Below are 27,193 nucleotides of genomic sequence, written 5' to 3' on the forward strand. Positions count from 1 at the left end.
CTCTAAGAACAGGATTATGTAAACAGAAACTCAAAAAAGGCTTAATTTACATCAGAAAATTGCAACGTAGCAGTTATATACAACTTTTCATTGATGTCAAATAATCAATGTTTATGGTCACCAATTTCAGATATAACCTTTTATTACCCAAAGCTTTATTTCTCAGGTGTCTGTTTTCAAGATGTTTTCCTGGTTCCCAATGCCAAACTTTCATAAGAGCCGATCATAATGATTAAGCAATCCCTGCATTTAATTTTCCCTATCCACAAAAGGTAAAACGGAAGTCTTTCAATTTGTTTTGTTCAGTAGGTTTTTACTAATAACTTATCATTCCCACCATGGTAACGCGTATAGTAGACAACAGTGACAAGTGCGAGTATTGATGCCACTTGACGCTTTCAAAATGAAAGTGACGCAAAAAAGTCTTTACATCAACTTTTACTAGATCTTTTCAAGGCAGAAACAACCCTAGAAAGACCAAATTTCTTCTACTATGCTTAATCAGAACTACAGAAAAGAAAATTAAAGTTTTGATCAATTATAGTCGAAAAAATTATGTCTTGAAATAAAGTAGTCAAGTTTTCTTGTGAAATTTTAGATCTTTTTGTTGCAAATTCCAAATCTATTTGGGGGTTAGGAAATTATGATACGCTGGCATTTAATAGTTCTGTGAATTTTGGGCAATTGATATTTTTTTGGAGAGATGCAACGTGGCATAATTGAAAAGTTCTTGAAAAAACTTGAACTAATTCTTGAATTAATTGTTGGAAAGACCACGTCAATTTTTTCGTACCGAAAATATGTGTTAATTTTTTTTTACAATTAAGACAATTTCACGCTTTGTATAGCTTACATGCATCATAGATTACACATCCACTCGTTAAATTGTGATATAATCAATTCCCAAAATTTGGTTGAAAACGTTAGCTTATAGGCAGGTGTGATTTTAAAAACCAGAAAAATTCAGAAACCCAAAAAATCTTCTTCCCTACAATCTCAAAAGCCACAATGTAAGGTTTGAGGAGAAAAAAACCACTGACCCCCAATTGAATTCCAAAAGGAATGAAAAAAAAGAGAACAAAAAATATGTTTTGCCAGATTTTTTCATTTGTCACTTTTCTCTGCCTTGGATAAAAGTTTCAAGTATTTAGGACAGTTTAATTGAGCTGTGCAAAAACTAATAAAAATGACTTTGGCCGCACTTCATCGCCTAATTCCAATTCGCTTCTTTGTAATTTCCTTGATAATTTAAACTTGACTTCTACCACAATACTCATTTTTTAGTTCAGTGAATAACGTCAGTGATGAGTCAGACAAGAGCATCGTGATTTTTTTCAGATTAATCAACTCTCAAGAAAGTCTCTGGGAATATATATATATATATATATATATATATATATATATATATATGTATATATATATATATATATATATATATATATATATATATATATATATATATATATATATATATATATATATAATATATATATATATATATTATATATTATATATATATATATATATATATATATATATATATATATATATATATATATATAAATACAGAAGCATCTAGAATCGACAGTAAGTTAAATTAGATGCTTTCTAAAATTAACTGACCGCACTAAAAAACTATTTACATCGTATAACTAGTCATCTTTGTGCTAAACGAGTCAGTGAAAACATAAATAAATTGAACAACAAAAGACAAAACACAATTTTAGTGATCGACAAAAAAACTCAGCAAACTATACACATCCAGATAACGCAGGAAAAAACTAAAAACGCTAACGAAGGCTGCTGCATTCTAAAAATTTTAAATGTAATCTAGACAAAGCATTTTCCACTTTTTGAATTCCCAATATTTGTTCTCCCAGAATGATTTTGTGGTACCGCGTTGGTTTTGGTATTGATTACCTATAAAAAACAACGCACAGGGCATGAAGAATCCAGAAGTGAAAACTAAGAGAACATATGGAAATGGTTTTTTTTTATTGAATTAAAAACATCACAAGCCCATCACATATAATAATGAAACAACTAAATTATATCCATCAGACTTATAATAAAAAAACTGTCCGAAAACAAAAAAATTAGATGAATACACAGGAAATAGAAAGAGACGAAAAGAGGCAAACCAATTCAATTTAACCGTTTTTTCTCTTATTACGAAAACTAAAGTTCGAAAATAAGGTTTTCATACGTATTCATTGTTTTACATATTAAAGCCAAAACTAAGAAACAAAAATGAAAATGCTTCACGCAGAGGAAACATTCAGGCCGCTTTGCGTAAAATTTTTACAATTCGCCTATGTCAATTTTAATTTTTCTTGTTCAAATTCACTACTGGATTAAAACTTCATTGAAGTCGTTCTATTTGCTAAGCAAAGATAGAAATTTATTCTAATGGGACGAATCGCCTCGCGAAATGCTCCAACAATACACTAATTTATAAAACTGTCTCGCCAGAGAATCAGCATCAGAAAAGTAATCAGTCTAATCGCACCGCAAATCAACGATGAATCTCGTAGCAAAAAATTGCGTACGAAATGGCGCAGTCAGCGAGGAACTCTCCCTTAGCCGTTGATCCGTTTTGAGAACGGTCCTTGACAGACTCACCTCTTCGTTGGGAGAGATGGAGCACACGAGTAAAGCTAGCCATTCTTGCTAAAGCAAGAATAACCCTGGACACTCTACATCGTACAACATCAGCAAATACAAACGTTCCAGCGGAGCTGAATTGCAAACAGCTCACCGAGAATCCCACTAATGGTACAGAACGATCAACTCAAATTGAGCTGGGAGCTCAAATGTCAGAAAATAATCTCGAGACTGGAATACTCTGTGGTGACCGGTCAAGGTACTTTTGCGAATGAAAAAGAGTCTCTGTCATCTCTTTGAGCACCGAGACCGAGGAAGACGATTTTTAAACTGAAAAGAACATCATGCAGTTATCAACGAAATGACAACAAGAGATTTGTGGTAGCCAATAGATTTGTGGAAGCCAATGGAATAAATTTCATTTTGACGAAAACGAAATAAAGGGGAAAGTGCCGAACAATTTTCATCATATTAAGGGAACTGACCAGAATTTGTACTTTCGCACACTGCGAAGAAAATGTAATACGATACGTATTTATACCCAATATGTCAGATGCAAAAATGCGGCGACATTTGCTCCGCGAAAACTCATGGCCCAAGTACAGCTCTACAAACATCCATAAATATGAAGATGGGACTAAAAAATCAATTGAAAATCAATACCGTGACGCAACTCACCTCACCATTAACACATAACAAAACAATAGTGGTTACTGCCTCGCTGTTAGACCCAAATAAAAGAATCCGCAAAACAAGGGAAGAAATCAGTCAAACCATTGTAGGAATTGCACCCAGCCATTGAAATAAAAGCACAAACAAAACTGCCTTGCATTAGGAAATAAATCCAATAACTGTGGAATCCCCATCCACTTCGCAAAAAATAAGTTAAATGCACAAATAAAAAATAACACAATCCGAAACACTGAAAATAGTACAGAAACAGAAGAAGAGCCAATAAATAATATAGAAAACGGCAGCAATACGTGCAATTCGGGCTACAGCTCTCCCGACAACAATTGCACAATTGCGTGGCACCCAGAAATAACACTGCAAAATATGAAAGTTAAAATTGAAAACATTGTGATCTCACTACTACTTGGTTTCGGAAGTGTGTGCTCCATTGAAACAAAAGACATAGCAAAACCGGTATTGGACAACTCAGACGAGACGAAGTGGTTGACAGGGAAAGAAAGATAAAAAAGAACTTCTCAAACGAAACAGAGACCACACTGGGCACCTTAGTGGCTCCGATAGAATGCAGTAACTGGTCCACAAAAAACGCACATTTTATAAAAATCGAAAACGGACAATGACCAACCATTAGAAAAGATTTGTTCGGGACTCTGGGCATATTCAGCAAACAACAAAAAACGACAAACAAAACAATAAAATCCAAATACACGCCTCACCCAAAAAAGGAACATATCACCAAGAAAATTCGCGGTATAACAAACACGAACTGGTAAGTCAACAAACCACAAATTGAAATCAATTTTTCATAAGACTTAACAAGTAAGTCACCAAAAAGGCTGAAGTTTCTAATAGATATGCAAGACATAGTAAAAAAAAAATTAGAAAACTGATAAAACAAGGTCACATCGAAAAAATTGACTCATGTTTGGATAATAACTTAGTTTCACTAAAAAAAAACAGTCTAGAAAGACGGATCAAAAGAGTTAGCTCTACATTTGCAGACCGAGGGAGACGATTTTTAAACTGAAAAGAACTTCATGCAATTACCAACCAAGTGACAACAATAGATTTGTGGGAGCCAATGGAACTAACTTTCATTAGACCACGCAACATAACGTTCAATAAATAAATTTTAATTTAAAGAAAACGAAATAAAGGGGAAAGTGTCGAACCATTTTACATCACATTAAAGGAACTGGCCCGAATTTGTAATTTCGCAAACTGCGAAGAAAGTGTAATACGAGGCGTATTTATAACCAATATGTCGGATGCAAAACTCCAGCGACATTTGCTCCACGAAAACTCATGACCCAAGTATAGCTCTACAAACATCCATAAAAATGAAGATGGGTTTAAAAAATCAATTGAAAATCAATACCGCGATAAAACTCAGCTCATCATCAACACAGTTCAAATAATAGTGGTTTTTTCCTCGCAATTAGACCAAATTAAAACAATCCGCAAAACAATGGACAAAATCAGTCAAACCATTGTAGCAATTGCCCCCAACCATTGAAATAAAAGCACAAACAAAACTGCCTTGCATTAGGAAAGAAATCCAATAACTGTGGAATCCCCATCCACTTCGCAAAAAATAAGTTAAATGCACAAATAAAAAATAACACAATCCGAAACACTGAAAATAGTACAGAAACAGAAGAAGAGCCAATAAATAATATAGAAAACGGCAGCAATACGTGCAATTCGGGCTACAGCTCTCCCGACAACAATTGCACAATTGCGTGGCACCCAGAAATAACACTGCAAAATATGAAAGTTAAAATTGAAAACATTGTGATCTCACTACTACTTGGTTTCGGAAGTGTGTGCTCCATTGAAACAAAAGACATAGCAAAACCGGTATTGGACAACTCAGTCGAGACGAAGTGGTTGACAGGGAAAGAAAGATAAAAAAGAACTTCTCAAACGAAACAGAGACCACACTGGGCACCTTAGTGGCTCCGATAGAATGCAGTAACTGGTCCACAAAAAACGCACATTTTATAAAAATCGAAAACGGACAATGACCAACCATTAGAAAAGATTTGTTCGGGACTCTGGGCATATTCCCAAGTACAGCTCTACAAACATCCATAAATATGAAGATGGGACTAAAAAATCAATTGAAAATCAGTACCGTGACGCAACTCACCTCACCATTAACACATAACAAAACAATAGTGGTTACTGCCTCGCAGTTAGACCCAACTAAAAGAATCCGCAAAACAAGGGAAGAAATCAGTCAAACCATTGTAGGAATTGCACCCAGCCATTGAAATAAAAGCACAAACAAAACTGCATTGCATTAAGAAAGAAATGCAATAAATGTGGAATCCTCAACCCCTTCGCAAAATAGTGTTGCAATGCACAAATGAAAATTAAAACAGTTCGAAACATTGAAATTAGTGTAGAAGCAGAAGAAGAGCCAATAAATAAAATAGAAAACGGCAACAACACGTGCAATTCCGGCTACAGCTCTCCCGACAACAATTGCGTGGCACCCAGAAAGAACACCTCAAAATATGAAAGTTAAAATTGAAAACATTGTGATCTCACTACTTCTTGACTGCGGAAGTGTGTGCTCCATAGAAACTCAGACGAGACAAAGTGGTTGACAGGGAAAAAAGAGATAAAAAGAATTTCTCAAACGAAACAGTGACCACACTGGGCATCTTAGTGGCTCCGATAGAATGCAGTAACTGGTCCGCAAAAAACGTTCAATTAGTAACAATCGAAAACGGACAATGACCAACCATTAGAAAAGATTTGTTTGGGACTCTGGGCATATTCGGCAAACAACAAAAAGCGACAAACAAAACAATAAAAATCAAATAAACGCCGTGCCCAAAAATTGTACAAATCGCAAAGAAAATTCGCGTTATAACAACACGAACTGGTAAGTCAACAAACCACACATTCAAATTTGAACTAACAAGTAAGTCGTCAAATAGGCAGAAGGTCCCAATGAATATACAAGACAAAGTCAAAACAAATTTAGAAAAACTGCTAAAACAGGGGCATATCGAAAACTTGACTCGTGTTTGGATAATAACTTAATTTCACTAATAATTAAAACAGTCAAGAAAGACGGATCAAAATAGTTAGTTCTTTATTTGCAAGTCTTGATCATATCAATCGCGAAAAGAGACATTTCACAAATATTTATTTGCAGTACGCTTATAGCCAGCTAATTATGCGACCCGAATCTTTGCGGAACTGCAAGTTTAACATATTTAGCGGCAAAATGACAGGCAGCAAATCGAATTAAAACTACGGTCTTTTAGATATGCCTGATGAGTTTCAAAAAGACATAGATACAACATTAATTGGTTTTAAAAACACAAATTGCTTTCTAGAAAATATTTTGACCGTTAATAGTGGAACGTTGGACGACCACCAAAACTAGAATAAGCTTAAAAAAATTTAACGATGAGTATCTGAAAACAAACTTTTCAAAAAGCCACTTTGCAAAGTATGGAAATGAACGGTTTGGCTCTAACGTCACAAAAAGCGATATAAAACAATTACAAAATAACGAGCGCTCTCTATAATTTAAACCGACCAACCAAAAAGTAAGATCTTTTCTCGGATCTGTTCACCGTCTCAGTAAATTTATTACAAATCTGGCAAAAATGTGCCAATCTTTAAAACCATTATTGTGAAAATCTGAAAATTACACATGAACTGAGAACCACAATATATATTTTCAAGAAATCATAAAACGAACAGTACAAGCTACTGAAAAAAACGACAACCCGGATTTGGAAACCCGGATGAGATGCGACGCCTCTAGAGAGGGTTTAGAGGCAGCTCTGGAACAATAAGACATTGAGGGCTTGAAAAAAAGTTCGATTCGACTCGCGACTATTAATTTCTGTTGAACCCCGACGTGAACGGGTTAGAACTTTTGGGGCTGGTATGTGCTATTTAATATTTCAAGTACTATTTGATTAGAAAAAAAATTTTCAGTCATTACTATACTCAATGACGGAAGAACATCGTTTAAACAAAATTTATAACAGTAAATTCGCTGGGTGGGTAGACTAAATTTTACCATTGAATTTTGAAAAAGAGCACCTGCCAGGCCCAAAAACGGTCCTCGCTGATTACGTTTCACCCGTGCCAAAAAAGAAGCACCCAATATAATACACTGCAATGAGCAATTAGTGGTAGCAAAATTAGATTAAGTGAAACGCAGCGCAAAACGTTTCCTCTAAAATAAATCTAATTTTGAGTCAATCGCACCGCAAATAGAGGCAAATTACCCAAATATGACGAGAATGAAATTCAAACAACTAATTTTGCGGGGCGAAAATGAGGCATCATAACAATTCACGTAAAATCACAATTTGGCGCCAAAATACATTCCTCAAAAGGATTGAACAAATTGATTGAAAAAAATCATTCCAACAATTTGATGGCTCGAATACAGGCCGATAGCCCTCAGTATAATTTCGAAAGAACTTCCCAGCAGTTTGTGAAACTTGTCGATATGCCAAAAAGATCTAAACCGAGCACACCATCCAGAGTCCGCTTTGACCTCGAGTCCGATCAATCCACCTTCCACACACAAACAACGGATACGCAACAGCAGATGGGACCGCACACCCGAATCAAGCAAGTCAGTAACGCCGTCGTACATCTACGCCGACGCCTTTTGTTTTGCCATAAACAAAAATTTCACTAAGCGCCTACTAGCCGATTTGACAAAGAATGGTGCGATATTAAAGGAACTCCGGGACTGTTTGTTGGCAGGGAATGAGGAGCGCTGCAAACATCTGAGTCCCTGCATACACAGTTTCTAGCGGGACCTACATGTTTAATTGGGTAGCATCTGCATTGATAATTGCTCCGCGATCCCACATTCAATCAAAGATGTTCACGTAGAGGCAATACACGCAAAACATCCCCGCAGTGGGATGATGACAAATACGGCCTTTCATGCATTGTGGCCATACGCGAACATGGAACAGGGACATTATCTCCAAGACCACAAAATGCCGGCCATCCATAAGATTTGGTACATCCCATCAACATATTGCTCCCCTTAAACCATCAACATATTGCCCCCCATAAAACCATGCAAAAACACAATTAAGAGAATAAAATTGACTTCGGAGGTCCGATTTATATTGAGAAAGATCAGAAAAATTATTTTTCCATCTGCATAGACCGTTTATCTCAGTTTATATCAGCGGAAACATTTTACTACGCCAATGTCAAAAATATCCAAAAACTTCTACAAAATTACATCTTATTACACGGCGTTCCGCGGCGTATTCGCGTTGAACAAGCGAGATGCCAAATTGGAATGCAATTTGATATCTTATGCGTACAGAACAATATTGAACTAATAGTGGCATCAATTAACAACCACATAGCCATTGGCTTAGCATCACAAATAATCCAAACAATTAAACATAAATTGGAATGTATTCAAGAAGCTGTTAAATCCCCATTCAATTTAAACAATTCAATTTATTATGTATGATATCAGCTCAGAATATGTGGAACGAATACTCTGAAAGCAAACTTATTTGAAGCGCATTTCAGCCTTTAATGAAATATGCCTTCAAGCAATATATGCACAGAACCGAACCTAAACAAAGAGTCTTATCAAAAATTTATCAATAGAAAATTAGATCAAGATGCTGTTTATTGGATGCCAGATTCCCGAAGAAAATGGAAAGACAGAGACCGCAGTGAGGCCGAAGTCGAAAACAATAAAACCAGCGCAATTTGCGACGCAAATGAGCACCAACTGGGACAAATTTCAGAAAAGACGCGCATGATAAAAATTGAAGGGCGTTGCCGTGGCATTCCCGGATCGGAGGAATCACTACAACTAAATCTGATAAAGAAGATACCAGCTTACAAACGTTCGAAGAAAGACCTGCAAGGGCAATATGAGGTCATCGCGCCCGGCTCGACAATACTGAAAGATGACGACACAACGCACACGATCAAGGAGCCCGGCAAAATGCCCGTAACTGTACGGAAATCTGACATGACAGAACTCGGCACAAAAGCCAAAAAAGACAGTCCTTTATATTTACGCCATGTGATTACAAAATAGCGAAACATGCAATTGATCTCAAGAGAAATGTGGAGGGCGGAAAACGACCTTCGCAAAAACCACTGGCCATTAACGCAAGCATTGTTTCGTCGTTGAATTCAAATTTTTTCAGAGCCCTCCCAGTACGAATGCCAGTAAAACCAGCCAGCCCATCATCGCCAAGAAAGAATACACAGAGCCCAAAAAACAGCGAATGAACCGTGACGCAGCAAGAGAAACCGCAGCACGATTACCTATTCGACGGGTTTGTTAGTGGTTTGCCCCGCGGTATCGGCTGTTACAAAAAGCTGCAAAACGAGAAGCAAATCGCAGCAAACCTGCAAATCAACACAACACTCGAGACCGCTCATCTAAAGCAGTTCTTCTGCCTTCTCTCTAATCGCACCGCAATCAAGTGTAGTTGATGGCATTAAAACACTCGCAGAATAAAAACCCACTCCCACTACGCATCTCGAATTCAGAATGATTTTGCAACCAATTGCACCCTTGATCCAGACATACAAATCACCAAAGCTTGACACGATAATACGCTCTGCACTAGAAGCCGAGATTAAAACCGACTCGGAAATTGATTAGACATTGCTAATTTACATTTCAAAAACAAAAACATCAACTATATGTTCTAAAATTGATAATACCAGTACATATGATACCCAACAATTGTAATTTACAACAAAATTAATGCAAAGTTTTATTTTCGTTTTTCAGATGAGGATATGCTGTGCACAGGTTCCAAACATGTACTGATTTCATCCATTTAATCCACTTTCTTATTTGGTTCAATTCTATAATAGATTTTCGTATGTCTGATAATAAATGATTTCACGTTGCATTTCCCTATTCTTTCGCTGCTAATACCTTCTGCGGTTCAGTTGCAAAAAATTACTATCTTTTTGCTGTGAACATTTTCGTGTATTCACGTATATACTTTTTTCTAGCATCCAATCTTGGTTGCCTAATTTACTTTCATTCTCTAATCTTTCTTTTTAAAAGTCACTACTTAATTAAAACTTCAGTAAAGTTCTATTCGCTAAGCGACACTAGTCAATAATTCTAATTGGTCGAATCACCCCGCGAATCACGAAAACAACACACTAATTTATTGAGCCTGAATTGCCTCGCGAATCAGCATTGGAAAAGTAATCGGTCTTATCGCGAATCAGCAATCAATCTCGTAGCAAAAGATTGCGTAGTGCACTCTTTCGCCTTGTCCGGACCTAAACCACTATCTTTTTCTCTCGTCATTTCGCTAATATTTAGCAGACTGAACTAATCACAAAAAATAATAAATACATAAAAGGCACATCACCCAAATGTTGAGCATTTGAGTAGTTGATGACGGCTAGTGAAAACGATTCTTTGGGGGGATCGTCAAATTCTGCAAAACACAGTCAAAGCCATTTTTCTTTTTTGTACTCCTTTTACAGCGTTCCTTAGATTGGCAAATTGGCTGATTAACCTTAGACCCATGTACTGTACGTGATAGAAATTGTGTCAGTGGCACAGCTATTATAGAGATGTTTTGTGAGATAACTCAGCTGCCTTCTTCCTTAGGAAAAAGTTTCATGGTCTTAGCTGGCTCTTTTTCATTATTAGACCTCAGTTCGCTTTGCACTCAATCCCCCATTAACTGAAAATGAGCCTTTTAAAAATAAATGAGTGTTGTTTTTTAGAACATGTCCTTAAAGTTTGAAATTCATATGCACCGATTAAGCTAGAGGTTGTCACACTGAACGTTCGAAAATGGTTCTGAAAAACTAAACGTAAAACAATGACTCGAGAAACAAAACGGCAAAATTCTCGCCCTAGAAAACAAAAGAAATTTGTGCCTAGTTTTTTAAACTTAAGAACAACTTAGAACGCCTAATTTGCCAGAGTACCAACCGTAGCACTCAAACTAGACAAAAATGAGCTGCGGAGACGCGTCGCTGCAATCAAGCGCTTCAAATATTCTCCTTATTTGTGACTAAACATATATATATATATATATATATATATTTATATATATATATATATATATATATATATATATATGTATACATATACCTATATATATATATATATATATATATATATATATATATATATATATATATATATATATATGTTTACTTTCCAAGAAAATCGTGTTCACTTTTGCAGAACTTTTGCTGAGTCAAAAAGCCCCAGAGTTCTATAAAACCTGTTTTCAATAAATTTATTGGTACCAAGAATTATTTTGCGGTCGAAAAGTTCAGCAGTATGACAGAAAAGTTGTAAAACCAAAGAAATATTATTTGAAAACAATCTAACTTCATTGGTTTTCAATTTGCAAAGTTTATAACTCCTCTGTTCATTTACAGCTTACAGCATCTGTTGACACTCCAATCAAAGTTGATATCTAAACCGCATTATATTCTCAGGCATTTTGAATGCTTGGAAAAATTTTTCCCCGGTAGATTATCACCCATCATAACTGATATTTTACATGATGGTTTATGTAAATTGTATTGAAAGTTGATCTTCTTATTCTGCTAAGCATGCCAAAACGCGCCTTAAATGCTAATCTATCAAGTTGCCAAAACAATATTTTGAAGCTTGTTAAATACCAATGAAAACAGATATTCGTCTTTTTGAGGAAAAAGTTTCACGAGGACGCGTAATCAGGCGCACAAACTGTGGAAAAGCACCACTCAGCAATAAAAAACCGGCGTCTCTTATTTGCTATTCTTTTTCTTTTTTCCTGATTTTTTCGTCTCTCTAACTAAAATATTCGTTGAACGAGTAAAGATTCTTATTTCATACACAATTTATATTAAACTGTTTTCTCTCAAACGTCTGACACTGTCCTTCCAATTGAACACTCCCCGATTTTACAGTAGTTTCGAACTACATTTTCTTTGAAGCTCCCAGATTTTCTTCTGTGGGCCGTAACATGATAGGTTATGGACACTCGTAGCCAAGAAATTTGTTTTAAACTAAACTTAAATAATGTAGCTTCCGTGAATGAGGCAATAAAAATATACATTTGATGCAGAACTCAAACATTCTTCTGACAAATCTGATTATAATCAGAATGATAATTTGGATGATAGAGTTTCCAAAATTTCCCCATGCCACCGTTGTTATTAAATCAAGATACAAATATAATATACCCGGAATAACCCTAATACTCAAAAAATTATGAAATTACAAAATCATATCATGGCATCTATGAAAATTTGTAGACTTCAAAAATTCAGTGAAAGAAAAGTTAAAAATCAAAAAGTTAAATTTTTCAATAAATTTTTGGGATTTTTAGTTTGGCTCCTTTGGTTAAATTTTGGTGAAAAAATACAACTTATGTGCTATGCATTTATTATGCTTCGATTCTTTGTTTCTGTGCTGTGTTTTCAATCTCGGCCAATCGTGATTTTTTTATAGCTTTGGAAATAAAGCCTCTATTTTTCTTAAGCTGTAAGAAAAAATGCAATTTTTTCTCTTGAAGTTTTAAGCTCATGAGGACCTGCGTTAAATTTCTCCTGGTTGTTGTTACGGAGAAAAAGTAACCATAACCATTGAATTGCCATTCATGAAAATGTTGTTGTAATATAACTTCCATTAATGAAAAGCCTGAGTCATAGAACTTTCATTTACGATAAAGTTGTACTTTTACAATTATTTCACAGCATTTTTCATTTATGAAGTCAATGTCCCATAATATGAAGTTCTAAGATTAAAATATTTGTCAACCTGGGATTTGTAATGGTGCCTTAATCTACGTTTTGCCCTCCAATTTTCATTAACTTGGTTTCATTTTCCATAATCATAACAGTACTCGAAGTTTAGGGTTGGGAAAGCCCAAAATAAAAACTAACAATTATTTAAAAATATATTAATCAGGGCAGCTGTATTGCTCAGTTCTCATCTAAACTAACATTGGTTCATTTAAATACTTCTTTTGCCTTCAATTTGAGATTATCTCAACTTTAGATTTAGAATTACCTCGGTAACGTAAACTGTACCATTTCAGCCCAAACTAATAATTAATAGTCGTAATTAAACTGCAGTTATGAAATCGAAATTCTAACAAGTTTGGATGACACAATTACGCAATTTTTATATCGCATTTTTTATTTGCCATGTAACGGCTCACGATATTAGTATAGTGAGTTGCCACATGACTAAAATTATTGGCCCGTTCTCTTGTCGTGTTTATTTTTCTGGTCAAACCATGTCAAACTCCTTTTCAGTGCATTTTACGTTTGATTATTCTCCCAGCATTTTTTCACAATTTTTTCCAGAAAAATTTTACATAAAATATTGATGCGCAGGAACATTTTTTAAATTCATCTTTCCTGTCAGCCATTAAATAGGGTGGCAACCACCCTTATAAAATTTGGTACACAGTTTCTCAACAAAGTATTAAGACAAAACATTTTTCTATTTTTAATGCATAATTAAAATCGTCACATTATTCACAATAATTTGTGTTTGTATTTTGTTGAACTTCAAATGACGTGTTTTAGAACGTAACTCTATATGCAGATTCGACGTTTCTGAGCTTCGCTTCTTATCTGAAGGTTTTCAACTTCATACATATTAGTTTGTTTTGCTGATTGTTAGACCTATAAAGTTTAAAGACAATCATTAACAGACTTTCATTTTTCTTGTTGCTTTACCTCCCGTATTTTTTCTTGTTTTCATTAGTTGTTTTTAAACAAAATTTAGTAACCTGGCATGCATTAAAATGGCGTCATTTTATCCGGCGGTTGTCACCGAAAAAGACGTTAAGTCAATTCTGCGCTCTTGTTACCAAATAGAATCTAAGAAATTGACCAAAATGAAAGGTTTTGACTTTATAAATTACAAGGCAGAAATAATATCAGGAACTAAATATTTTGGAGTTACAAATGTACTTTTAAAAATTAGTCCATGCAGTGAACCTCCTGATAAAGTAGACTTTCTTTATGAACAAATTCACTTGATGCAAAATTTGAGTCATGATCTACCAAATTTAATTCAAAACGTTTATACCTCAAAAGACGGAAAATTAATCACTAAAAGTAAAGTTAGGTGCCAAAAAGACCCCAAAAGGGAACACGATCATAATGTTACTTTGTTTGAGTTTATCGAAGCTATACCAATGATTGAAGTTCTGCCATTCACATGCAGTTTAATTGAAGATGTCGGCCGTAATTTTGCAAATGTGTCCAAATTACTTCAGAAACACGCAACAGAAACTCTTCTTAAACGGACAAATCAAAGATGGGATCCAAAAAACGTTTTGCAGTGTGAAGAATATCTGTATTTAGAGAAGAATATCGAAAGAAAGAACCTTTTCGGAGAGTTTCTGAGGAAGTTTAGAAGTGTGAGCTTGCCTCATATCGAGAGGCTGTGCACTCGGGCACTGATTCATTCAGATGGAAGCTGTAACAATATTTTGGTACAATCTGACAAGTAAGAATATATTTTTTTGGGAAAAATAATTGAAATCGTGCGAAAGTTGAATGCTGGAAGGGTGGGTCCAGTAGTAGACAAATGGATCCCTGATCGGAACCTAATAGACGAAATGGCTTCCGCTTAGACTAAAGTCTGTTTTTTTTCGTTTGGTAGGATTTTTATGTTAGGTCATGGAAAACTCCCGTAGGCCATTTCGTTTAGTCCCGCAACCTTAACCTACAAGTAAAAATAATAAAATAAAAACTATTAAAATTACTTGTATTTTGCAAACTTGTATTTACCAAATTGTATTTTGGATAAAAGGATCTCAACAAAATTGAGCAAAGACAAAAATAACTGTCTTCAAATCGGAAATATCAACCAAATCAGGGATCCCAACCGAAAATTGTTGAGGTCCCACCCGCAAGGTTGAGGTCCCATCCGGAGGTGACCTCTGATCAGAAACAAACCCAACGCACTCAGTGTGTTCGCAGACCAAAATTATAGGGTCTGGGATTCGGCTCGAGCGCACAATAGGATGGTATGATCGAGCGCAGTCGATAGGATCGCAGAAGATATGATGGTCTGGTCAGAGGTTTTTGGTCTGGGGATGGTCTGATCAGAGGTCACTTCCGGATGGTAATGGTCTGATCAGAGGTCATTTTCGGATGACATAGTCTGATCAAGGCTCACTTTCGAGCGCACGTTAGTCTGATCAGAGGATACTTTGGTCTGACCAGAGGTCACTTCGGGATGGAGCCACAACCTCGGAACTCAGTAAGTAGTGGGATCCAACAAGATCAAACTTCTTGAAATACTCATGAAAGTTGTTTTCAAATTTGGGTATTAATAAATTAGAAAAAAGTTCTATGTTGCGGAACCTTAGGTATAATAATTTAAGTATGGAGCTGTCAATCTAATTTTTTCTGAATTTTACCAAAATCATTATTGGGAGGAGAGCCTACACCAAACTATATACAATAATCTTGTAAAATAGTTGTTTTTGATACAAATATTAACTTGACGAGACAAAGCACAGAATCAATTCAGCGCAAAAAGTTGATGAATATAGGCAAAAGATTTTAAAAAAAGGTAATCCTATGAAGACAAAAAACATCATTCTTGTAAAAAAAATGTACACAATCAGCACGCAAAACAAGTCCTATGAATTGGACAAAGTTTTTCTTTCGTAACGAAACTTGAAAAAACAGTTGGAAAAAAAACTAGCGATCTAAAACCATTCAATATTTCAATGTACCATGTGTTGCATTTTTCGTCAAAGTGTTTCCTGATTCTGATTTTTTTCTATTAAAAAAGAACGCTGTCTCTTTTGCAAAAAGATTGTCGCACCAAGAATTTCACTAAACTGTTCAATTCACAGAAAGGAAGAGTCATAAAACAAAGATTTAGAAAAACTGTTACAGATGCCTCTTAGCAAACTTGCATTGCACATTTTTTATAAGCAAAAACACGTTTGGTTTGAACAGGCATTAGAAAGCAATGAATACGTAAGGTCTACTCGTCCACTAATAACTTGAAAACTTCACACCGCCCATTTCTGCTCACTGATTCCTAATTTGCACATTTTTTGCATTTTATTGGCGAGGTTTTATATCTGCTACTTCTTACCGTTTTTTTAACAAATTCATCCTATCGCTTTTAATTTATCAGCAGCTAATTAGACTGGGTTTGCTACAAGTCAGAAAATCTCTAAGACATTTCTCTCTGTCAAATCTTTCTGCAGTTTTGCTCTGCCATCACAGTAGCCGTTTCTTCTGCTTTGCGTTGCCGGCATGTACTATTTTGCCTGATATTGAATGTGAGAAGTTTTCATTGCCAGGAAACCAGCTGCTGCTCCACTATGTTTTTGATATGTTTAGTAATTAGTATAATTTGTAGTTTGGTAATATAGTATGTTTTATTAGAATTGTTTTTGTGCTCATCGCGAACGAATAAATGTATATCCTGTGGTTTCCATAGCAAAGTCATTGGATGCTTTATTTTGATGTTCAACTGTTTCCCGGTGATTCTGATTTTGCAAAAAGAAGAGCAAATTTGTAAACAAAGTGAAGAGCTTTAAATTTTGCTGACTTTTAAATCTTTTGTGGCTTTGAGATACTGAAACTCCTCGGCAAGTTGTTGTACTGCATTACCTTGAAAACGCTTGTCTGTTTTCTCTCTCTGTCTTGAATTCCAACTTTTTTTCACAGGTTCCTGATTTTCCTCTTGCTCAGTGCTCATTGCTGGCATACCATTGTATTCACTAGATGATTGAAATTGCTAAATTGTTTTCATTGAGTAAATCCACACTTTACTTCAGCCTGCAATATGCAGTCTGATGCCTCTATAATTGCTTCTAACGAAAAAAACAGCTTCTAGCACGACAGATCATGCTCAAGCCAATTGAGTTCTCATGCTTTATTTAGGCGGGTCCAGTTAAATTTTAACCCCTGTGAGTTCCTTAAAATTATTTACTTTATTATTGATTGTCCACTGAGTAGTTGATACCAAACAAAATTTTATACCAAGAAACATCGGTTGTTTCGAATTTACCGGCTAGTCGATTGGCCACAAGCACGTGTTGTTTCAAACGCAAGATGTGTATCCACTGCAAATCTGTAATCGAGTCCGCGCAACATTTCACTGCCGCTAACGCCGGAGTAATTATGCTAAATCCCCTGAATTCTCCTTGGTCTAAAATGCAGGTGAGCAACTGCACATATAGTGTCTGCAACCCGTGAAGCACAATTTGTCTTTATCTGAATGGAAGTTATTTCTATCGATGTTTTTCAGCTATCAAACGAGTTTGCTTCTTTCTCTGACAGAAAACTGCCTCTTCACGGGTATTGGTTTCATTGTCCCAAGGTTTGCCGTTCTTTGTCCAAACTCCATTCAAGAGTCGTTTTTCGGAAAATTTGAAATGGAATAAATAAACCATTTGTATCAAATACCAAATATGATAGACACCAGACTTTCTTTTGTGTAACGTGAGTCTCAATTTTTGTTGGTCACTGTCCCGGCCATAAGACTTTTTAAAATAGCTTTGCTTTGGCGGATAAGTGTAGATAATTGTCTTGTTTTTGGATGAAGTTTAAGTTGCTGGCTATTGTTACTTGATTGAAAGTCTCTCCGCAATACTGTTTTCATTGCTTCGTTGTTGCTTATCCATTTCTTAGTATCAAGTATGTGTTTTGAGAGAAAAATTGGAGCTGATTGAATAGCTCGATGGCTTTCCCTGGCAGTTTAGCAGATAAATCAAATGGTTCGCCTGAAAATTGTTTTGAGTTTTTGGCTTCGATGGGACCTTCATTATTATTGCGAAGGCCGACACATTGAGTGGAATATTTCGAATAAAGTGGAAAACTTTTTGCTCCGCAAATATCGAGTTGCTACTCTTTTGTCTGATGGGCTCCATTGATATCAAGTCTTCATTGAAATCTCAAGCAAGGCTCGTTCTGTTTAAAAATCTCTCATGCAGACATTGAATCGATTATAGCTCTCAAGAATGTTGTCTCTTCATGAAAACTCCAGTATTTTCTAATTAAATGATGCCTTAAATCGGGTCTGGCTAGTGGCTTGTCATTCAGGCGTGTTGTTTAGATTTAGATGCAGCATTCGAAATATCGAAATTTTTCCCGGGTTCACTTTGTTTTCAGTACTGTAAGCTGTTACTTTTACCTCATCTTTTGAAAGTGCTTTAACTTCAGATTCTTTTCGTATCAACACAAATCTTCGTGACACGTCTGTTTTTTGTCTTTTGATAAATATTTTAAAGTTTTTGTCCTTCTTGAATTCTGCTTAGTAAGAATAGTTGACCAGGAGCAGAGCCCTAGATGTTTCGTTTTTTGCGCTTTGGTTTAGCAAACCACAGCTTCACTACTTCATTGTTTGTAAGTTTTGTCGTACTCGCTAGCAACGTTTGTGCTTGGAGTCCCCTCGGATTGACTGACGAAGTTAATTGTTGAAGCATAAACTTTTACCCCCCACAACTAAACAGGTGGTGGATGAAAAAAGATGACTTTTTTGCTTTTGTCTGTGATGGGTCCACTGACTCCTAATATTAGCTATGTTTGAGAAACAAGAGATTCAATGCATTTGCCGTTGCTGGGCACCATTATACAATTTGATTCGAACTGTCATTAAAGTTTTGTTTCTATCAAAAAGAGCACACTAAGTTTGGTTTAGCTTTGGTTTAGCAAACCACAGCTTCACTACTTCATTGTCTGTAAGTTTTGCCGTACTCGCTAGCAACGTTTGTGCTTGGAGTCCCCCTCGGATTGACTGACGAAGTTAATTGTTGAAGTATAAACTTTTACCCCCACCACAACTAAACAGGTGGTGGATGAAAAAAGATGACTTTTTTGCTTTTGTCTGTGATGGGTCCACTGACTACTAATATTAGCTTTGTTTGAGAAACAAGAGATTCAATTCGTTTGCTGTTGCTGGGCACCATTATACAATTTGATTCGAACTGTCATTAAAGTTTTGTTTCTGTTAACAAGAACTTTGAAATTTGATTATTTTATCTCCTGTCTGTATTGCCAAATGGGACTGATGGACTTTTAAGCTTAGCAAATCAGTACACTTTTTTCCTGATAGGAATCCTTTCCTTCTTTAAATTGTTTGGTCTGCGCCTTCTAGCTATTTTAAACGTAAACTTGGTGCCTCCTTAGGCTCGCAATTTCCCTTGAAAACTATTTGATGAGTTTCAACTCTGAAACCCCATCAAGAAAAACATAACAATTAAATCTGCTGCAAACACTTCGAAAAAATATAGGAAATATCTGCAAAAAACACGCAACGACATTAATTTGATTTGACTTACCCGCGCTTATCTTGACTGCCTTATTGCTCTAGTTTTTTATAGTCTTACTGAGTAAAATGATTGATTGTATTTTTTTGTGGTACATCCTTTCATAACACAAACGTTAATTTTGCAATTTTTTATTTCGATTCTTTTCTAAATTATTCAGGTTATTTTATGAATACTGATCAGTGCAAATCATCATCTTGAACAATTAGCCATTAAACGATTGTTTAGCCCAATCAGCTTCTGGACAATTATAATATTGAGTTAGTTTGTTTGTCAACTGTTTTAAGTTGGTCTGAAGCTACGATAACTGTTTTTCCCCATTCAAATTGCCTCGGTATTTTTCTCTGAGTTTTCCCTTAAATGCTGACAACTTTTTCTGGCACAAGTGCCATTTTGGCTAACGAATTTTCCAATCATGATTAGATCAGTCTAGTCTTTGTCCCAAACTTCCCTAGAAAAAGGTCCAGGCGGGCACGGTAAAACACTTCAAAATTTTAAACTCCTGATTTTGCGGAGTTTTATTTTTCTGTTAGCAGAAATTTCGAACGGCTTTTGATTTCGGAAATGGTAATTAATAAGTGATGCACTGTTGCTGAAAACATGCTAGATGACTGAAGCGGATATTTGTCTTGATTGCTCAACCATAATTTTGGTAAATTACTGCAGCTTGATTCAGATAATTCACAAGCCAAATGTTTTTCTTTCAATTTTTAAAGCGTAATTTTAACTAGGTAGGGCCTATTTTTAAAATTTCTAGGAAAACTGCATTTCAAGAAGACAAGTTTTAAGTCCTATAGGTAGAAAAAGTTTTCTTGAAGCTGCTGTATGTTGTTCTTTTTGCTAGAAAGAATTGAACCGCAAGTTATAAATTTTTTTCGAAATACTTCTATAAGATTTCAAAAAATTTTTTTGGCCATCGGACTTTTACATCGGGCAGGATTTTGTTTAATCTCGCACACTACATTAATTCAGGTGCACATGTTCAAGTACCGTACAATTTACCTTGCACGAGCCAAATTTAAGAAAACTTTACATTTTTTTCACCCTGATTTTTCAGGTAAATAACCTAAAGAGTAAGAGACCTGATAGGGTAAATTAAGGGACAAATTAATGCAAAATGTGCAGGTAGTTTTACCTCAACTTTTTCCTGTGCAAGTACATTGCGTGTAGTTTGAGCAGGAAGACAACGTTTTTTTTTCATGTAAATTTATCGTAAAACGCAGGTACAATCAATGCTTTTGATTTCAAAAGGAGAATTAATTACTGATGCACTGTTGCTATAAACATGCTAGATGACAGCAGCGGATATTTGTTTTTATTGTTCAACCATAAATTTTGGTAAACTACTGCAGCTTGATTGTTTAGTGTTGAGTGGCATGCAAATTACGGGAAAATTGGTATTGGTCTTCAACTCTTGTTGGTCAATTGCGAGAACTTAATTACACTAAAAAAGCGTAACTTATTTCATTGAACGCTTACGTTGAAGCGAGTTTTTCACCGAAGGAATGTATGTCCTCCATTGTGCAATCCCACATCGAGACCGATGAGGTTTTAGGAAAACCATTGAGGGGTGACTTTTCACGCGCTTTTCGTGATTGGGTACGTACTCGATTGTTCTCTAAAGCTTTGCTTTCAGGCCCTGATGATGCATCCTCAGTTCTTTAATCTGCTGTTCCATCTGCAGCCCAAACTGTACTTATTCAATTTTCAGTCCCTTTGAATTCATGTTCTCAATGTTTTCAATTGTTTTCCCATGAAATGAATTTTTTTGGCCATAGGTGGAAACCAAAAAAAGAAAACTAGTTTTAAACACAGAAGAGGAACAGCATTTTTGTTCTGAATGTGTTAAGAAAAAAACAAAAAAAAGAAAAAAAATAAAATACTTCAAAACAAACAAAAACCATCTCAGGTGCAAATTTTGTCTTTTCTTTACGAAAACAAAGACATTTTGCAGATATAAATTTTTGTCAAAATACTCAGACTTCATTTTGGTGGAACGCGGTAACTCTGAAATATCTACTTTAATCCATCAATAGAGAAACTGGCTACAGATTACTGGCAAACTCTAGTCACCAATAAATGGCGCTTGAGCGAAAAAAATTGAATATGAATATTGACAATTTAAAAGTGCGCAATGAGATTTTAAATGTGATGTTAAAACTTCTACTTGCAGTGAAACGGGCTGAAATATCTGCACAGTTTTCCCAAGATTACTTACTTGCACTTCATTCAGATAATTCACCTGCCAATTGTTTTTTAACTAGGTAGGGCCTAATTTTAAAACTTCTAGGAAAGCTGCATTTCAAGAAGACGAGTCCTAGAGGTAGAAAAAGTTTTCATGAAGCTTCTGTATGTTGTTATTTTTGCTAGAAAGAATTGAACCGCAAACTATAAATTTTTTTGAGCTACTTCTATAAGATTTCAGAAAATATTTTTGGTCATCGGACTCTTATATCGGGAAGGATTTTGTTTATTCTTCCACTCTCCATTAGTTCAGGTGCCCATGTTCAAGTACCGTGCAATTTACCTCGAACGAGACAGAATTGAGAAAACTTTATATTTTTTACCTTGATTTTTCAGGTAATTAACGTAAACGGTTAGAGTGCTGATAGGGTAAATTAAGGGACAAATTAATGCAAATTTTGCAGATAAATTTACCTCAACTTTGTCCTGTGCAAGTACATTGCCTGTAGTTTGAGCAGGAAGACAATGTGCTTTTTCATGTAACTTTATCGGAAATGCAGGTACAGTCAGGTACCGCAGAAACGCTAAAATACACGCACAGGCCAGGTAAGTTTACCTAAATTTTTGAGTTATTTTCTCTGCCCATTTATTTAGAGTGTGCAAACAAACGAATATTTACTGACACTTTCAGACACACTGCAGCAGGCATATGCAAACGCACACACAGTTACCATTATGAACACAAATAGTGACATAGAAACAAATTACACACATATATCATAAGTACAGAAGACAAACATTCTTGTATATACATTCAGAAGAACACGCAAAATCACACAAATGGAGTCCCAACCAAAAACACTAAACAAAAAAAGCACAACGGAACGCATACATAATTGTACAGTAAATCCATGCAGACATATATATGCAAAACGCATACTGACAGAAGCACATACACAAACATAGTTGTAAATATACACTTACACTTTTACCCTCACATGCACATACACAATCACATGAACATAAATAAGTAGAAAAATAAGTTTCACGGTGCAAAATTTTTGATCACCTGTTCTTTTTGTTAATAATTAATTTATAATACGGTTGTATCTGAATATGACTAATTCAATTGAGAGTAGACTTTGACATTTCATTAAACTGATTTCTATGAAACGATATCCTTAACGAAAAAATAATGTTTTTAAATTACAGAGTCAATTTCGCCTAATGGCTCAACGGGACGTATGCCTATTTTTTCGGGGTTTAATGATTATTTTTTTAAGAATCTTTTCCTTAAAACTACCAAAAACAACTTGGTTTTAACAAAATAACTTGAAAAAACTCAAATTGTTGTTACCCGACGTGACAAAAACGGTAGCCAGAAAACAAACGCATTTTTCTTGAAAAATTTGAGAACTTTTTTTGCATTGATTTCTTCTATTTTTTAGGAATGGTTATTCTTGGGCGTTGTCATTGCTTTTGTCCTATGATCAGGAGACACTCAAGTGAAATATCGCCCATTATTGTTTGCATATAGTGTGGTCAATTTAATAAAAACGGTCAAAATTATAGAGTTGCGAGTAGCAGCGCTTCTGAGTTCAGTTAAATAAAGATATTATTTATGCAAAGCTCTTTCAGCACCGTCAAAAAATCCTTTTGTTTTCATTCAACCATGATTGACAGATGTCACAACCCTAGTTGAGGAGAGCAAACAAAAACCACAAAAAACTAATTAAAAGAAATCCTCGGTATGTTTGGTTTCAAATGCAACAAAGCACCGGTACGTTCAGTTTCTTCTGTATTGGTGGTTTAGAACATGATAAAGATTCCTTATTGTTGTTTTTGGACGGAAAAAATATTCGGTCTCTTCGGTTTTAGAAGATTCCCATTGCTCGGTATATAAGAATTAGCGACCGTCGGTATGCTCAGTTTTAGACGTAAGAAACTGTCGCTTTTTTGCATAGAAAGTTTTGATTCTTCTGTTTTTATTAAGTTTAAAGGAATCTCTACCCCTGAGACACACGCACCCTCAACAATAGCAGTTTTTGGGTATTTCCCTTATAACCCCACGGAAATTGTAGCCCCGTTGTTGTTACACCTATCATGATTGGAATCCATACGTAATATGAGAACTAAGAAGGGGTGGGGCTTTTATTTTTTTATTCTTTTACATCTCATTTATTGAACACAACCCTGTTCGATGCCATTTTAAATGATATAATTTTTGCTCTTCATCGCTGTCACATTTGTTTTTGGGTTTTGTTCAGCCTGTGTGATGATGTCTGCGAAGATAAAGGTAGTCTCAGAGACGGTATCACATATTTCTTGTTGCTTTGTGAGCATTTTTTGTCCTCTGAAAAACGTTTTTCCGATTTCATTGGTTACTGCAGTTAAGAAGCTGTATTGGGGCAGGCAGAAACATCGAACTCACCCTGTTGTCGGTTTCTTCATGGAAAGTTTTGATTTTTCTGTTTATAATGTAGTCAAAGGCTATGGTAGCGTTCTTTTGTTGAAATTTCGGGGTTTTTTTCAGGGGAAAAATTGGAGAAATATGCAAATTTATTTAAAAGGTGATACTTTGTCGAATCTAGCAGTGCTTGGTGGTTATTTTAGGCCTATTCACTTAAAAGTGAATGCGGTCTCTTTTAAAATTCACTATTGCTTCCAGTTCGTAGAAACGTGGAAAGCGGTCCAAAATCATGTGAAGTCTACTTACAAAAAAATTCTCGGATGGCGCTTCCGTCAAACAAATTTAGCGGTGGAAACCAGTTTGCGCTTTTCGACTCCCCCTGTTTATAAGTTATAAACACTGACTGCAATTTTCATATAGTGCACCGTTTTTTTGAGCCGCGTAGATTGTAAGTATGTTTCAGCAGCATCATGTACTAACTTAGGAAAAGTGAAATCTGGTATCAAAATGAGTAAATTCAATCAAAAATTTGGCACAAATAGACGCTCACAATCATCTCTCTTACGTTTTCAAATGTCGATACCGAATCTCTCGTTCTCTTTACGTTTAAAAAGCGACGATACCAAATCTGTCTCAAATTTAAAAATTACGAGACCGAATTTTCCATAATGTTGAGTACCGAACAAAAACGAGGATGCCGAATAAGAAAATCGTAGGAACTTTTGTGGTTTTGGGCTAGAAAAAAAAACAACGCTACCGACAGTTTCTTATGCTTAAAAACCGAAGATTTCTCGACTAAGGAAAGATAGCGCCGAATAGTGCCCTAATGTTATGAATAACTTGTAGAGCACAATTTTTGAAACGGCCATTTTCCTATAAAGAACTGGACAAAAAACAGTTATTCAGTAGGTTACGGAAACACTCAAAATGCTCTTCGTTTCTTAAATACCGACCAAAGTGGTCATTTGTTTTCTAAGTATAAAACCGGCCATAAAGGTGATACCATTTAAAAACCAATGCTCGTTTCATATTTTTTGGACATAATCTCCAGTCGGGTATTGCTGAAAGCATCCTGATCCTATAAACTGAACAGTGATTTCATTGTGCTTAATTATGGCTGGAAGATATAGGGAGGTGCTTAATTAGCCCAAAATCAACCAAAAAATTAAGAATTCTTTCATCGCCCGCTTCGAACAAAATTTCATTTTCATTACATGCTCACTAAGCTGCGGGTTTTTAGGCATAATGGATCAAACGATCTCTTCAATTTCACTTTTCAGTTTCAACAAAGTACGCCGCATCATTGACTTCGAAGACGTCTGCAATTCCTACCTCATATTCGAATGTGGCTCTCTGCTAATGTACACATTCGCCTACATGCCTCACTGCAACTATGCCAGTTTTGGACATGCTCTCATGAAAGGATTCTCAGATGTTATCCCGCTTTCGGACAATGATTGGGAAGTTTTGATTGACGCAGCATTAGCCCGGAATGTACAATCTCTGATTTTGGGCTTAGAAGCTTCGGTAAACGACCCTGAAAATTGCGAGTACCTTTTGGAAACACAGGAACATGGCTGGATTTCGTACAAGAAACTGCTTGAATGCGATAGACAAGAAATGCTAAAAGAGTGGAGGAACGCAGAAAGTTAACTAATGATGTCTCCCAGTTAATCCCAAATGTTTACCATACAAGGTCGAGCAAGACGATACGATGCATCGGAATTTTCCTAACAGAACTTTCCACAATATTTCTTGATAACCAATCGCCATGTAAAATGTATAAGGGCCAATTAACGTAAACAAAAATATGATTTGAACTCCTAGGTAATGCAGAGTTAACAATACTCGAAGAGTATTTTTCATATGCAAAAGAATACACCCTTGGTTGAAATTCCCCCTCTAAACCCCTCAATAACAAGGAGGCTCGGTAATGTGCGTTCGCACATTAAGTTCCAACCCCGCTCATCTACATTTTTCACTTAATTGTCTACCAAATGAGGAAGAGATAAAAAAATTAACATATCAACATATCGTTCAACAAACTACAAAAAGAATAAAACAATCTACTCTAGAGGGTCTATGAGACCTGTGGGTACCATAATAGGACTACCAGAAAAGACGACAATAAAAATCAAATAGTTACAAATATTAATTACGACCAAAACTCATTGTCCATTTTTTGAAAACCACTAATAACCAAATCAAAAGGTCATCAGATAAAATTTATACTAAGAAGATTAGGCGATGCTTTTTGGAACGAAATATGGGACTTTTCTTCAATGCGACTTTGCAGCAAGTCGACTAGAAATGAGCAAAAGCGGCAAAACTTTTTTAAACATTGCTTATTGTAAAAAAAAAGTATTAAGCTCGAACTGATTAGAAATGTTAAGCATCAAATGAAATCATTGAGAGAGTCTTTTATACCTCAATAGTGAGCGACTGAGGCCTTTCATTATCCAGGATATGTCATACGACTACAAAAAGAACGACAAACACAGGCAAAATTTGCACGAAAAATTATGCACGATAACGATGTCCCACCAATCAATTCAATATTAAGGTGATCACTATAAAAATGAAAATCTTCGTTTGCATTTTTGCAGTTGACAACATTTTTAAGTCAAATGACGCCCAATACTGTGATACTGTGAAAAGAAAACAAAAACCTACAAAAATGGCACAAATTTGCAAAAATCCTTTCTTCTTGTTCCAAGAAGAAAGGCCATTTGAGGAAAATAAAACCATTGAGAAGAGGAAATTGTATTGCAAAGGGTAAATGATGCGAATTGTATATAGAGTTGTTAAGCTACAACTTTACAGAAATAAACTCGGCAGATCTCAAAAATCTCTCTCTTTTTTTTATTAAAAAAAAAATTTTCAAAATTCATAACCAACAAAAGCTTTCGACTAAAAAAGTAGACAATTTTTCTTGCAACTACTCGGAAAATTATTTGCAACTGTTGATAATGAGACTAAATCATAAGACTATAAAAGAACATTAAATACACGC

The 27,193-nt window shown here is 35.5% G+C and overlaps 2 protein-coding genes across 2 annotated transcripts in view; both read left to right on the top strand.

The window, feature by feature from the left end:
* Positions 1–27,193, top strand: part of LOC142339251 (vacuolar protein sorting-associated protein 28 homolog) — an 83,623-nt gene that overhangs the window by 26,473 nt on the left and 29,957 nt on the right. The window lies entirely within an intron of this gene.
* LOC142339889 (hydroxylysine kinase-like) lies at positions 13,872–26,198 on the top strand. Its single transcript, XM_075390217.1, has 2 exons — positions 13,872–14,791; positions 25,461–26,198. The coding sequence occupies exons 1-2, from the start codon at positions 14,082–14,084 to the stop codon at positions 25,831–25,833; spliced, it is 1,083 nt and encodes a 360-aa protein (XP_075246332.1). The 5' UTR covers positions 13,872–14,081; the 3' UTR covers positions 25,834–26,198.

This window comes from Convolutriloba macropyga, chromosome 5 (genome assembly GCF_964194025.1).
Source record: "Convolutriloba macropyga chromosome 5, txConMacr16.3, whole genome shotgun sequence".
NCBI classification, from domain to species: domain Eukaryota; kingdom Metazoa; phylum Xenacoelomorpha; order Acoela; family Convolutidae; genus Convolutriloba; species Convolutriloba macropyga.

Excerpts from the sequence above, each read along its gene's own strand:
- LOC142339889 (XM_075390217.1), top strand. The coding sequence starts at position 14,082 with ATGGCGTCATTTTATCCGGCGGTTGTCACCGAAAAAGACGTTAAGTCA. Across the intron at positions 14,792-25,460 it reads ATTTTGGTACAATCTGACAA|TTTCAACAAAGTACGCCGCA; the intron begins GTAAGAATATAT and ends TTCACTTTTCAG.